This window comes from Oryctolagus cuniculus, chromosome 16 (genome assembly GCF_964237555.1).
Source record: "Oryctolagus cuniculus chromosome 16, mOryCun1.1, whole genome shotgun sequence".
Lineage (NCBI taxonomy): Eukaryota > Metazoa > Chordata > Mammalia > Lagomorpha > Leporidae > Oryctolagus > Oryctolagus cuniculus.
This window is the reverse complement of record NC_091447.1, coordinates 37,791,321-37,807,439: the sequence shown is the minus strand read 5'-3', so window position 1 is coordinate 37,807,439 and position 16,119 is coordinate 37,791,321. Positions and strand designations below refer to the sequence as shown.

General features: G+C 39.0%; 1 protein-coding gene across 7 annotated transcripts in view; it reads left to right on the top strand.

Moving 5' to 3' along the window:
• The window catches only part of UMAD1 (UBAP1-MVB12-associated (UMA) domain containing 1), a 292,340-nt gene that overhangs the window by 208,194 nt on the left and 68,027 nt on the right, over positions 1 to 16,119 (top strand). For 6 of the 7 annotated variants that reach the window (XM_070059807.1, XM_070059809.1, XM_017344468.3 and 3 more), the window contains one exon: positions 7,678 to 9,945. In XM_070059807.1, coding sequence (XP_069915908.1) covers positions 7,678 to 7,935 — 258 coding nt within the window. In that variant the 3' untranslated portion in view covers positions 7,936 to 9,945. Of the gene's footprint in view, positions 1 to 7,677; positions 9,946 to 16,119 lie in introns of those variants that run through there. The other variant, XM_070059804.1, reaches the window with a different exon arrangement.

Sequence of the window (16,119 nt, the reverse complement as noted above, 5' to 3'; positions counted from 1 at the left end):
AAGGGGGAGGGGCATGTGGACAGGATGAGTCTGCAGTTCCAGTGAGCAGTTGGCTTTGGGCTGGGGATGGGAACAGATACAGATGAAGTTTGGAGGCGCAGTAGAGAGAGCAGACCCTCACCTGAGGGTTCCTCTTTTGTCTGTGAAGTAGGAGGCTGCCCACTATGCGGGGGAAGGGGTAATGGAGGACTAGGGGAGAGAAGAGGTAGGTGACATACATGCTGTGGAGAGGGGACAGCCTATAGGGACTTAAGTTTAGAGACCCTGAATTTCTAGAAACAGACTTTAAAAGTGGTAGTTTTTTTTTTTTTTTTCAATTTCTTGGGCAGCATTTTTAGTTTCAAACCCTATATTAAAAAAACAAACCTTGTACCCAACAGGATCCCACTCTGAACACATCAGTCTGCCTGGTTCCTTTTCCTAAAATGCTTTTCTGTGCTCTTCCCACTGCCCCCCCCCCCCCCCCCCGCCCCGCCACTGGCCAGCCAGTGCCCAAGCTTTTCCGGCTCCAGACAAGCTGCTTTTCCAAGAATACATGGAGCAGACACTGCAGCAGCAAGTGACAGCATGCTCACTTCCCCTTCCTCACTGGTACGCATTCAGCTAGCGATCTGGAAAGAGGAAGTTGGAGAACTCTTAAGGATGAGAGAAGGAGGAAGCACGAGCAGGTGGAAGCAATGAAGGAAAAAGAATGTCATGAGACTGAACATCAACCAAAATGATGTCAATGACTGGAAATGGAAAATATCCACTTTCTAACCTGGCCCCTTCGTTTTCCATTCAAATACATCATCCTTGAGCTAGGAGCTCTCACTTCAGGGGAAACCAATGCACAGCCCACAGGGAAAACACAGGTCTTCTGTCACTCAGCTTCTCTCACCTTGCTGATCTGTGTTGATGGCAAAGTGCTCTGGGTGATCGTTTGTTTCTTTAGGCTGCCTAGAGTATCTGAGAAACAAGGGGATCAGATTCAATGCCACTCAAACTTATTTAAGTAGCATCTGCCACATGCAGAGACCATTCTGGGTACTGGGGATTTGGAGGAAAATAGTGAACACTTTTGTTTCACAATATAATTCTCCCAAATGAAAGGAGTCTATTGCTTAATATTTAACATTGCTCCAAGATGCCAGTCCTCAAGTTTTGAACAGCGAGCAAGACATTGGCAACCAGCTTTTTAGAAAAAAATAGAAAGCTTGTGGCTTGTATCACCTTCTCCTAACCTCTGTCCCCTGATGCTTCTAATTCAGATTTGCCCCTGCAGCTCACCCCACCATCAAGAAGCTGATGTAATGCAAGCAGATACCATCCAAAGCCAGAACAGAATGGATAGTTATCTGGGGAGATAAAGTGACAGTGCTGCTTGTTCAGGCTATTGTTCAAAGAGTATGTCTTTTATTTATAGACATTAGAATTTAAAGGCATAGACAGAGCTTGATATCACCTCTTGTTTCTATAACTCATCTCCCAGAAGTATGCCTGGGATAGCTACCTTCTTTGCCTGTAAATTGAACATGATACATGAGTGTTTTATTCCTTCTTTCCTGTCCTTTCTGTAGGTTCTGTTGCTGATTTGGTTAAGTCTGGTTTCTAAATTTTATATTTAGAAATATTTTGCTTTTATAGGATACTGTTTTCTTTATCTATTTGAAGAAATGGGTAGCAGGAAAAAAACAGGAGTTTAATTTTCATATTAACAAAGTACTCACAGTTTAGTTGAGTATGCTTAAGTTGATGAGGTCTCCAGTTGTTAGCAAGTTTATAAAGTTTTGGCACCTCCTGATAGATCTCACGGTGGTGATGGGGCTTTTGTGCCAGGAAAAATGTAGTTGTCTGTTCTTAAATCTCAATTTCCTTGCTTTCAAACACCAGAGTGAGGTTCACAAGGATGCCACCACCCTTCTGTTGCTCTGGGGAAGTGACTCCATTTTACTAAGCCTTTGCTGAAGTGTTATACGCCTTGTAGTCTTGGAATGTGTTTTTTCCTTAGCTCTTAGAAGATTTCACAGTTTGAAACTCATGAATCTTTACAGTCCTCAGAAAGAAAGGGAGGAATAGTGCCCATGAACCTCATGAGGTAATTTAAAAGGAAGATAATAGAATGTATAGAACTCAGAGTAAATCTAGCCAGTACATTTTTTAACAAGATAACTAATAAACAATTTTATACATTTTATACAAACATGAAAACAGCTCATTGTAAACTTTGTCATAGTGATGTAGATAAGGAAAATTTATTTTCTCCTTTAGATTAAAAAAAAAAATCCTGACATGGTATACTCATACCTAAACCATGTAGGAACAAGTGATATTTATTAAAGCTAGATTAAATATAAGAAACTTAGAAACATCACAGTAGCACTTCTCTGAACAGTGTTAATCACAAAAATAACAAATATGCTTTATGAATATAATATTTGAAGTAATTTTCTAAAATTTGGCTATTAACCAGTAGGTTAAGTGATTCTTTTCTTCTTGCTCCATTGTGGTTAACATACTAATTCTTCCTGTTAAAGACCCATTTTATTATGCAAATGAAAAAAATCGCAAGACTGTCTGAGAGAAGGCTGCTTTGTGCACCTGTTTCAGCCCTCAACCCCCAGCTCTGCTTCCATTGGCTGCCAGGGTAGAGCCTTAGTGATCAGGTTTATTAGCAGGTGTGGGGTCCTTGAATTTTGACTTGCATTTTCTTTGTGACTTACTCTTGTTTTGGCTTATAATTTGTCTTCTTCCCGCTCTCAGCATGCCGACAGCAGCTGCACCATGGCACTCACCCTGCTGCCAAGGGGGCAGGCAGCCTCCTTGGAGGCTATATCATTGCACTTTAGCCAACTGTTAAGACATGCTGGAGTAATACAGCACAGCTGAAATTCAGACCATTCTAGGAGGCTTTTGCTGGAACACTTTGTCCATGGTCATTTTAAGCTAAATTAATTTTTTAAAACCTAATTATGGGACATTTTTAAATTTATGCAAAGGCAGAAAGAATACTGTATTGCATTCCTGCCTACCTTCCTATGTCTCTGTTTCAGTGCTGATCAACTCATAGACAATCGTGTTTCACTGCCTATGGTGTTTTACTCATGGTTTTATTTAGATTTTTGATGGATTCATTTCCAGGGGAATGTATACTTTAAATTACAGTTACTTTTCTATCTCTATAGAATACATTGCCTTAATGATTTTATCAGAACTTTCTTCATAAAGGCAAAAGGCATCAGAATTTTTATCCTTCTAAATTAAGCCCATTTGTTATTTTAATAATTGTCCCATTTTATAATATTGTACCATAAAATTTCAAAACTTTATTCATTCAGTCATTCTATACAAAGCATGTCTGAAACATACAGATTCTAAGAATAGAATTAAAGGTCCCTGGACTTGGGTCTCTGTCTCATCACTGACTCTCCCTATAACCTGAAACAATGTCCTTGACCTTTCTGTGTCTCAGTGTCCTGTTGTCCTTAACATAGGACACCTAACAAGACTCTTGTAAGATGTAATGAATGAATACATTTAAATAACTTAAATAGAGCCTGATTCAAAGTAGCTGGTCAATATATGCTAATTTGCCATCTCTGTCATTGTAGTCGTCACTATCATCATCTTTTGTCCCCCAACACTCATTTTACAGAATAGAAAGCTGAGGCAAAGATGGCTGAAGCAGCCCTCCTAGGGTCAGAGAGCAGTTATATCAGGAGGACTTGAGCAAGAAACCACTGTCTCAAATCCTTTGTGGTACTGGCTATACTTTGATGAAGTCTTGTCCTCCAGGATTAATGCTCTGACAGGTAAGAATGATTTATGAAAGAGAGGAAAGATGATTAATAAAAACATGAACAAAGGAACAAATACTTCTGCTAGAAAGCTAAGCCTTAGACAAGTTCTGTGTTTAGTAAGCAAAGTGTTGGGGGCCAGGGCTGTGGTATAGTGGGTAAAAGCCAAGCCTACTGTGCCAGCATCCAATATGGGCACCGGTTTGAGTCCTGGCTGCTCCACTTCCTATTTAGCTCCCTGCTAATAATGTGCCTGGGAAAGCCTCAGAGGGTGGCCCGAATGCTTGGGCCCGTGCACCTACATGGTAGACCTGGAAGAAGCTCCTGGTTCCTGGCTTTGGATCAGCCCAGCTTTGGCTGTTACAGTCATTTGGGGAATGAACCAGCGGATGGAAGATCCTTCTCTGTCTCTCTCTCTGTAACTCTGCCTTCAAATAAAAAATAAAAAAGAAAACAAAGTGCTATGGGCAGTACATCTCCTCTTTAGTGGAGAAGGTGAGATTTCAGGAATGCTTTTGTTTAAGAAGGAGGATGCTTTGGCTAATGAAACAAGATTATATGCACTAGCAGAAAAGAGAAGAAGGTTCAGGTAGGGGATGAGACTAGCAATAGATCAAGAGAACGTTTGTACTTGACATTAAGAGAAAAGGCAAGAAAAGGAGAGAGATGGATAGGATTATATGAGCCACCAAAGAAGGCCAAACCTAAGGAGATGAGGGTTTGTTTTTTTTTAATTTTCTTCAAAAACAAGTGAGATTTGACATTCCTAAAGTTTTTATTAATTCACTTACTTTAACTGGTGCTAAGCACTGTACTGTTCACTTAACAACATTACCATTTGGTCCTTAGAAAAATTCTATAAAACAGGTTCCATTATTGATCCCATAATACAGCTGAGGACACTGAGGCCCAGAGAAATTAAATAACCCAAGTCCATTTGCTTATTAATAAACAGGATACCTGGGATTTGCCCCTAAGAAGTCTGACTCTACAATCAGTGCTCCTAACCACTCTGCAGTGCTGTTCCTGGGTAGTAAAGGCCTGGTGCATGTGTAATCTTGAGGTTTTATGGTGCATATAAATGTTGCCTCCTTTTAAGTTTTTCTATACAAGCCATTGCATAGGAAAACCCTTTTAAAAGGCTGCAATAGTAACCTCATTGCTCACTAGAGCCTGTGCTCTGCGCCAACCCTAGGATACAGAGCCCTGTAAGTCCCAGTTAGGTTTCAGGAGACAGGATGTGTCCACTGGACACAAGGATTGTTATTGTAAGCTCTGCCATAACAGGGTGTGATTGCATTCATTTTAGTTGCAGTCCTAAGATAATACTTGCCTGTTAGTTTAAAATTCAATTATATGACAACTCTGGATAACCATGTGCATGGCAAGTTTATTAATCTGAGATCATTCATTAAACAAATATGTCTGGAGGACACTTGTTCTAAGAGTTGGGGTTGCTTTGTGAAAAGAATGGATCTTTCTCTACAGATTTTCTGTGGAGTTTTTCGTTTTCTTACGAGCTTTCTTCTCAGTCTTATTAGCCACCATAATTTCTCCCAACTTAAAAAGAGAAACAGAAATCAAAAGAAACGTCTCTTGACACCACATCCTTACAATTCCTGGCCCGCATCTTCTTTCCCACCTACAGCCTAACACCTAGAAAACATTGTCTGCTCTCAGGATTATCTCTGCTTTCTCCATCAGATCTCATCCATCTCCAGACTCAAATCATCCTTGCCTTTTCACAGCTCTTCTTGGTGTCCCTGAGACCCTGTGCACATCTAAAACTGATCTCTCGATCTTCTCAGACCTCCTCCTCCCACACACTTTCTCCACCCTGTGAATAGTGGCTCCATCCTTCCGATTGCTCAGACCCAGAACTGTGGCTTCCTCCTTGAACAGACTTGTTCTTATCTGCCACCATCCATCACATCAGCAAATCCTGTTGGTTTTACCCTCAAAGTCTGTCCAAAATTCAGTCCCTTCATTTCACCTTTTCCTTTGCAGTCATCTCATTCCCAGTCTTCTTCCTGCCCCCCACTATCTGCTGTCAACACAGTAACAGAATGCTTCTTGGAAGACATCACAAAGAATACAAGAATCTTCAAACAGTTCATGGAAAATGCATGCTAAGAGGAAAACTGTATACAGACATAAAAAATTTTTTGACTCCCAAATAAACTTACCTTTTAATTTCATTTTCCACAATCTTTCTGAATCTTTCTCCTACGTCTTCTCTGCAGCAGTATTTCTTCCAGACTTTTTCATTTAGGATGCACTCATATGGATTGCTGTCACACTGCCTTTCAAACAAATGAATACATCATTAAAATAAAGAGAATACACGTTGCACTTGGGCAGAAATTTTGTTCACTGTCAACCTCTCAACACATGGATTGAACGCTAGGCACTGCTCTAGGCATTTGGGAAACAGCAGTGAATATGTGTACCTTCTGTTTCTGAGACCCACTAATCAGAATCTGTTAGATCACATATACCATGAAACTAGGTCCCCTGCAGAAGTAGAAAGAAGGACAGAGAGGCAAGGAGTGCAGGTGGAGGTGGTGAGGTGCAGTGTCCTGTTTCAGATAAAGCAGCAAGGAAAGATCTCACTGAGAGGTTGGCTTCTGGAAGAAGGAAAAGGAAGATGTCTTGTGTATTTTGGAATAGAAACCTCCTAGGCAGAGGGAATAGGAGCAGAGGGTCTGAGGCAGAAGGAGACCTGGGACTGGAGAGCAGTGAGCAAGGGTAGACCAGTGAGGGATAGGGTCAGAGACAGGCCTGCATCTGATCGCAAAGGACCTGGTAGGCCTCACAGAAGCTTGGATGTTTTGTTCTGCATGAAAATGGGAGGTACGGAAGCAGTCCTGTGTTGGCTTGAGTTCGGTTTCAGCCACTTGTCATTGCAAGTCAGTCATTTCAATCATTCTTATTGCTGTGAATGGACTTGAGAGTATTATCCATTCTATTGTTAATGGATATGTAGGTAATTTCCAGTTTGGGGTTGTGATGAGGGCATGTGTAATCATCCTTATGCACATCTGTTGGTAAACTAGTGTTTGCAAGTATACTAATTTTAAAGAAGTCAAACATATATCAATTCTTATTTGTGTAACTTCTGTGACATAAATGTTAGTTCCAGTGAAGTCAGCCAATCAGTCAATACTTGTGGTACACAGGTGAGGTAGTTCTCAAGTCTACTTTAGGGGTAAAGAGTGAAATGTGCAAAATGAGGATTCTAAGGATATACCAACTAGATTAATGGCCCTCAAGGACCCTAGAATCTAATTGACAGACACCTGCATGTGCAACAGTAAGTAGTAAGAACAGACAGGAAATGTCAAGTTGTACCATAGGCACTGTGCCCCAAGCAATTGGAATGGGCAAGATTACTTTGGACTCTGACGGTGACAGATTTCTCAATGAATCTGGGCAGTCAGCAGAGAGCATACATGGGATTTGAAAACACATGCAGGGACTTCAGAGACATTATTAGGACTAGGGAAATAGCAAGATTGTCAGTTTGTATGTAAGGGGGCTGTGAGGGTCAGTCTGAATGAGAATAGAGTTTTGGAGCAATGTTACAACCCAGAAGACATTTGGATGATGTGTTTCTCAAGTAAAGTCAACAGCTGCACCCAAATCTTGGAACATGTATGTGGGGATAATTTGAAAAGGCCTTGGAAAATGGAATTAAATCCATAGTTTTTCATAACACACATTTTTAATTTACTTTTTGAAGACCCTCTGTATGCATGGATTTCAAAATTTCTCTTCACCAAAATAAACTTATCTTTTAATCCAGTTTTCCATGAACTTTTTGAAGTATGCTTATATATTTCATATTTCTCATTTAGATTGATAGATTAATGCTGCATTTGCCATATATATGTATTTTTAGACCATCAAAGAAAACTCATCCAGTGGGACTGTGGCAGGCCCTGAGACGGAAAATAAGGCAGGCCAGACTCTGGAGAGCAGCTCGCTAATGACCGAGCTCCTGAGCGACGTCCCCTTCACCTTGGCCCCACATGTGCTGGCAGTGCAGGGCACCATCAGCGACCTTCCCGAACACTTACTCTCCTATGACGTCAGCGAAAACTTGTCACGTTTTTGGTATGATTTCACTCTTGAAAATTCAGTGCTCTGTGATTCGTAACCTTTATGTCTATTTCCACCTTAACAGCTTTAAAAACAAAAATTTTCCTGTTGTATTTAACCTGTTTGATGATCTTCATCATTTCTCTGTTTCAAGGGCCTCAGAAAAGCAAGGATCATAAAGCAAAGAAAATAGCATTATGTTCATTGCTTTGATTTTTGACATAAATATACATGTATAAAAATTGAACTTCTTTCCCCCCTCATAATAAATACTAAAAGGAGGCCACCAAGGTTTTATTAAAGTATATTCCTTTAGCCAGTCTCCCAAACTGTAACATTGAGATAGAGAACTGTGAAAAAGAACTGTGGCATTTTTCTGTGTTACCACCAATCTGCAGCCTGAGCTCAGGGTAAATGTGAAGTCTCTTCTCTGGAGGAAACTTGGATGCTATCCCTGTTCTTCTTATATGGTGTTTATGAATGAATTTTTTTAAAAAAAATAATTACCGGTTGGCCTAATTGCATCAGGCTCAATGTAGACATATGGATGTGGAAATTTAAAACTTTTTCTTCAGCAGTAGCAGCAGTTTGTTAATACAAGAATGCTGTCACTCAGAAGGGCCTTTGACCTGGTGGATCAGATGCCCGTGTCCTGCATCACAGCGTTTGGGTTTGATTCCAAGGTCAGGCCCCTGACTCCAACTTTCTGCCAATGCAGACCCTGGGAGGCAGCAGTGATGACTCAAATAATTGGGTTCCTGCCACCCACATAGGAGATCTGGATTGAGTCCATGACTCCTGCTTTGTCCTGGCCCAGCCCCAGCCCCATTCCTAGCCGTTGTGGGCATTTGGGAATTAAACCAGCAGCTAGAACCCCCACTCTTGCCCATGCCTCTCTACCTCTGAAATTAAAAAAAAGAAGAAGAAAAAAAAAAAGAATGCTATAACTGCCATGGATGCTGCCTCTCGAGTGGTCCATTTCTGTTTTCTCACGCCTGTGGCCGTCCTTTTCACCTTTAGAGAATCCTGTGTTCCCACCTCTGTTCTCTGCCTTTTTAAAGCTAGTTCCCAGTGTGCTTGCTGACCGGCTTTCCAAAGAACTTTGCCTGCTTCCTTCTCCGTTGGCATTTGCTGTCCTTACCACATATGTTCCCAGTTTATGAAGAGATCCACATTTCCTTTTCAACTTCTCTGCCTTCTAAAGAAAAAACATCTCACGATGGTACATATTATTGCTGATAACATCCTTATTTAGAAATTTGTTGGCCACATTACAGATGGAAATGTTTTACTGCTAGAAAAACTGAAATCAGCTTATTTCCAATTAGAGATTAGAGGAAACACCTAGATACAACTTTTCATTTTTAAATATCCATATTTATTCCAACTAAAGCAGAAGAGAAGTACCATTGGTCAACAAATTGTAAAGGGAAGGAGTAATTGTGATAGTGTTTCCCCAGTGCCATGAAAAATTTAAATCACATTCATTGTGAGCAGTGGCAATATGGTTGGTGAATTCTGTGCCAAATTTTAAGTCTATTTTTTTCCACAAAGATAGAGAATCATACAAAACTAAACACTGTGCATAAAGGTACATGAATTATTCAAGTTCTGATGTGTTATGCACGTTTGTTTAATAAATGTAGCGTGGTCTGGAAAAAATGCTGTATTATTTAAAAGTTGAACATTTCTATTGACAAAAGTATACTTCATTTACAAATAGGATTGCCACATTAGGTCAATAATTAAATTATATTTTTCCATACTTTTCATAAAATACCAGCTTAGGAAATATGACTTATTATCACACAGATGTGAACATTTTATAGGAGTTTTTGTGAAAGCACATGGTTTTCATGTATATATGTTAAGGTACTCTTTAAATATAAGCATATAGTCAATCTAATATATGTACTAAATTGTTAAAATAATTGCACATTTTATTTATGTTTGTGTCTACCATGTTCTGAATATGATTGCAAGTACTTTTGTTTGTCTGTAAGAATTGTTATATTTAAATAAATGTGAATTAAATAAATATTTTGATTATTGTCAGATCCAGAAAAAATGAATTTCTTTGCATTATTCATGTACTAATACAGTTATTAATTCTTTAGGAGGAAACAACGTAAGTACATAGTTTGGTACAGAGAAGAGTATGTAGTTTCCTCTTTATGTAAGTTTTAAGGAAAAACATTGAAAATGGAAATCACTTGGCTTGGATTGGTAAGACTGGAGAGATTTGCAGACAATGACATGAATTTTCTAGCGAGGTTCCCATCATCATGGAATTAGTGGTCATTGTTAATGACTTATTCTTTTTTTTATTTTCATGAACTTTTTTTTATTTAACAAATATAAATTTCCAAAGTACAACTTGTGGATTATAGTGGCTTTTTCTTCCCCATAACTTCCCTCCCATCCACAACCCTCCCATCTCCCACTCCCTCTCCTATTCCATTCACATCAAGATTCATTTTCAATTCTCTATATACAGAAGATCAATTTAGTATATATTAAGTAAAGGTTTCAACAGTTTGCACCCACACAGAAACACAAAGTGTAAAATACTGTTTGAGTACTAGTTATAGCATTAACTCACATTTAATGACTTATTCTAATAAAAGTATTATGAAATTATTTGTTTTCTTATCCCATATATAGATCAATATTACTATTTTTAAACTGAAAGAAACATTAGAAATCAACAGTGAACTCTGTTTTACCCAAGAGAAAGTCAAAACCTAAAAAGATTAAATGACTTAAATTACCTAGTTAGTGATAAATGTTTACTTTAATAGTTTCAATAATTATAATATAAAGTATTTAGAAAGCTGAGGGCAGGCATTGGGCATAACATTAAGTCACTACTTGGGACACCTTCATCCCACATCAGAGTGCCTGTTGAGTTCTCTCTCCTCTGCTTCTAATCCAGCTTCCTGCTGATGTGCACCTGCAGATAGCAATACTTGTGTCCCTGCCACTCACGTGGGAGAGCTGGATGGGGGTCCAGCTTCCTGCTTCAGTCTTGTCTAGCCCTGGCTGTTGTGGGCATCTGAGGAGTAAACTAGTTGATGGAAGATCTCTGTCTGTCTTTGCCTTTCAAGTAAAATTAAATAAATAAACAAGTTTTTTTCTTTGAGTATAGCTCAACTGTAAGATGTAGAGGGGAAAGTTGAGGCATTTGAGGCAGCCATACAGAGTTTGTAATGACTTCCTCACTTACAAGCTGAGGGACTTTGAATCTGTCCCCTAACTTCTGGGGTCCTCGGTTCCCTTGCTTGTTAAATGGTAATTATCTATACCCTACAGGGTTGCATTAGATGATACTTGGTGTATGTCAAATGTCTGGCAACCTGAAGCCGGATATACTGTCCATGTTCTGGGTGGACTGTTAAAATTCTTATCAAAGCGCAGTAAACACACAGACTCTAGTGCAGTGAAATGCAAAGTACATGTTAACTGAACTGCTTAAGGAGCAATATCAAAAAATACCCATCATTGGCCAGCACCGCGGCTCACTAGGCTAATCCTCTGTCTGCGGCGCTGGCACTCTGGGTTCTAGTCCCAGTCAGGGCGCCGGATTCTGTCCTGGTTGCTCCTCTTCCAGTCCAGCTCTCTGCTGTGGCCCGGGAAGGCAGTGGGGGATGGCCCAGGTGCTTGGGCCCTGCACCTGCATGGGAGACCAGGAGGAAGCACCTGGCTCCTGGCTTCAGATAAGCGCAGTGTGCTGGCGGTAGCGGCCATTTGTGGGGTGAACCAATGGAAGGAAGACCTTTCTCTCTGTCTCTCTCTCACTGTCTAACTCTGCCTGTCAAAAAAGAAAAAAATACCCATCGTCTAGAACTGGAGGTCCTTGTGGGAAGTGAAATAAGCCAAACAAAGCTCTGGACGACAAGAATTGCACAATCTCACTCACATATGAAGTCTAATATAAAAGGTGATCTGATAGAAGTTAAAAGTATAATTTTGGTTACCAGGGGCTGGGGAGGGAAGGGTATGGGAGAGGGATGGGAAAGTTTTACTAATAGGTTCTTGGAGCCAGTGTCATGGCATAGTGGATTAAGCATAGTTTGTGATGCTGGCATCTCAAATCAGAGTGCTTGTTTGAGTCCTGGCTGCTCCACTTCTGATCCAGCTTCCTGCTAATGTGCCTGAGAAAAAGGCAGAAGCTGGCCCAAGTTGATGGGCGCCTGTCACCTTCTTAGGAGTCCCAGATGGAGCTCTAGGTTCCTAGTTTTGGCATTGCCTTGCCGTTGCGCCATTTTGGGAGTGAATCAGCAGATAGAAGATCTCTCTAACTCTCACTCTTTCTCTGCCACTCTGCCTTTCAAATAATAAATAAATAAATCTTTTAAGAAATAGATACTATATTACAGCTGGACAAGAGTAAAAATTTTGGATTTCTACTGTAGAGTGATTATAGATAATATACTGTGTATTTCTCTTTTTAAAAAACTAGAAGATAGGGTTTTGAATGTTTTTGTCATAAAGAAATATTAAATGTTTGAAGCTATTGGTGTATTTACCCTAAATGGACATTACACAGTGCATACATATATCAAAATGTCATGTGCATAATTTTTATGTGTCTACCAAAAACTTTTTAAAAATAATTTTTAGACAGCCTAAATCATGATAAACTAGCCATGTTCTGAGGAGGAGACTTACATAATTATCATAGGAATGCACTAACCATACACAGACAATAGTGCAAATAAATGGCCATCTACTTAATTATAGATTCCCCCATTGCAATATTTTCTTCATATTAAATACATAGCTATGGAAAATGCTCCCACACTGTGTCAGTTGACTCTTCTGTCTTTGATAAGAATTCCATAGGGATTTTTTTTCTTATTATCGAGAATTATGGCCTTTTCCTAAATATGTTATTATTGTAAAATATTATAAGTGTAGAATATAGAAACAATTTGACTAAATTTTGTTTTACCCTAAGATATATTCTGAAAGTTGCCTTTTTTTTGCCAGCTTTCTTTTTAGAGGCAGTTCTGGTTAATTAAATTTTGATTAACTGAAATTTTAAAATTGGAACTTTACAGTATTAACAAAAGCACAATTCTTGTTTACAGTTCTAGAAACACACAATATTTGTTAAGTAAGCATTCATTGACACCAACCCTTTTTATTCTTTCTCACAGTAAAATGATAAATTGAAGCAGTATATATGTGTGTGTGTGTATATATATTTTTATATATACACATATATATGTGTGTGTATATATATGTGTGTATATATATATATATATATACATGTTTTCTAAAAGTTCCAGAGACTTCATTATTATCATTCTAAAGGACAGGTGAGGAGTAACAAGGAAGTAATCTCATTCATGTTCTGAAACTAGCACGTCAACCCTTACACCTTTCCTTCCCGTGATAACAATTGATCAATAAATGGATACATTACTTTCAGAGAATAATGCATTGTCTTATTAATCATACCATTAATAATAACCACATGAAATACAAGTTATTTGATAGGTGGTTGGAAGATGTTATGTCTTTAAAAGCTATTGAGAAATACGGGGTTGTATATATTAACTTTTGAGGGTTTGTTCTTTTATTACTGAAGGCATGACCTAAAACTCTCAGAGTGTCTGACTCTATTCATATGACACTGGCTTGAAGGATGAAGTACTTTTAGATTTCAGGAAAATAAGTCTTGATGCCATATGGTTTGGTGGATAGGTATGTGTGAGAAAGAAAGGAAGAAAATAATGTATTGATTGATGCATAGAAACTGTATTACATTCAATTTAGCAATACGTGAACCATCTTAAAAATAATGTTTTCAAATATATAATAGTTTAATATTTACAGAAAAATTACAAAGATAGTAGAAAGAGTTCCCATACACCCCTTACTTTCTTTCCCCTCTAGTTATTATTTTTGGTTACTAGAGTATGTTTATCATAACTATAGAATCTATGTTGTGCATCACAGTTACTGAAACTCCTCCTGTTCAGATTTCATGATTCTCCTTGGTTAATTTTTTTTTCTCTTAGAGCATCCTGTCCAGGGTGATGTAGCATTTAGTCATCATGTCTCCTTTACTCCTCTTTTCTTTCTAATAGAAGATTTTATTTATTTGAGAGGTATAGTTACATAGAGTGAGAGGGAGAGACAGAGAGAGAGGTCTTTCATCCACCGGTTCACTCCTCAAGTGACCACATTGGTTGGAGCTGAGCTGATCTGAATCCAGGAGCCAGGAACTTCTTCCAGGACTCCCACATGGGTGCACGGACCCAAGCACTTGGGCCATCTTCTACTGCTTTCCCATGCCATAGCAGAGAGCTGGATTAGAAGAGTAGCAGCCTGGACTAGGAACAGGGCCCATATGGGAAGTGGCACCACAGACTGAAGATTAACCTACTGCACCACAGCGCTAGCCCCTTAAGCTCCTCTTGACTTCAACAGTTTTTCAGACTTTTCTTGTTTTTGATGACATTGACAGTTTTGTGAAGTACTGGTATTTTGTAGAATGTCCCTCAGCTGGGGTTTATCTAATGTTTTCCCATGGTTGGACTTGGTATGGGTTTTTAGAAGAAATTATAAAAGTGAACTTATATCATGCTATAAACATGTACATGCTATAAACATATGCATGCTATAAAGATCAGTTGTTGCACATGATAGCTTTGCCCACCTGACCAACGTATTGTTTGCCAGGCTTCCACTGTAAAGTTATTTCCCTAGCTATTTTATGCTGATCTCTTTAGAATTAAGTCAGAAACCACCACCCATGCTGAAGGAGTAGAGAATTAAACTCCAACTCCTTTAGCAGGGAGTATTACATGAATGTGTCTCTGTGGGAGATTTGTCATTTCTCTCCAATGTATTTACGAGTTACTTATTTATATTAGTATAAGCTTATGGATACTCAATGTTTTTTCTAAACCTAAGTCAGTGCTGCCCAAGAAACATAAGTACATTTTTATAAAAGTTAATAAGGAAAATTTAAAACTGTTTTTATGGTATAGATGAGCATCTGATGTTGGATATGATAATACATTCCATGACTTCCTCAAAACTTATCTTCCTATAAATATCAAGGACATTTCTCCTCACTTTGGCATGACAATAAATGTATGACCTGCAAGATGATGTTTAGATTAATGAAGGACCATAAATATGATGGTGGTTCCAGAGAGTACTGGAGCTGAAAAATTCCTATTGTCTATTATTTTCACTATACCTTTTCTATATTTGGATGCATGAACTTAAACTGCGTTATAATTGCCTACAGTGTTCAGTATAGGAATATGTTATGCAGGTTTGTAGCCTAGGACCAACAACTGATAGCCTGGGCTACCTATGATCCATGCCTGATAGCTTGGCTGTAGAGTAGGCAAAACCTGGTGGTGTGTGTAAGCATACCCTGTGATGTTTCCACAGTGATGGAACTCTCCTGTGCCACTGTCGTTGAGGGGCACCGCACCGGACTCTACAATAGACCTTCCCTGTGAGACTGCAGGAATTGCATTCTAAGTAGAGCCCCCTCAGGTATTTGGCCTTTTCCTACCTCACTGACAAGATAGTTGCATCCTACACATAATGTCATTGTTGAACAGAAGGTATGGAACTCAGATTATAGAACCAAGAAAACTTATGATGCAGGGAGCTTTTCCCTATAATAGATGAAACAGCAAAAATATAAAGTTGTAACATCTTAATTTTCTAAAGAAAAATGAGTTTCATTTTCAAACTTTAAGGAGTTTTAAGTAAAAGGAAATTGACTCTTCTTTTGGAGGGAGAACATGCCCAAGAAACTCTTAATTTTACCACTGATTAAAGAAAGTTCACTGACTGCCAAGCATAACGTTGGTGTTGTCCAATTTCAGTTGGGAATAAAAAAATCAATCAACACAAAAAGCATCTTATTCTGCCTTGGAAGAAACCTGAATATGGTTATTTGTCAAGAATTTGCCCACTCCCATTTTTTTTTTTACAAAGTAAGGAAATAAATTCCTTACAATCAAAGGTAAAGCAAAGGATAATTGCATCCAGAACAGCCCATCAACAGGCCAACTCTGAACTAGCCCAACAGACAGCTTGTTAGTTCCTGCCCAGGCCAGGAGGGGAGTCAGACAATGGACCATTTCAGAGGTCAGCTCAGGAGACAGGCTCCGACTTAGGACTGCTGCCGGGGACCTACAGTGCAGTGTCTGACATCTGGATTCTGCAGCTCCCAGGCCACCCCAATATATGGCCACAGGTG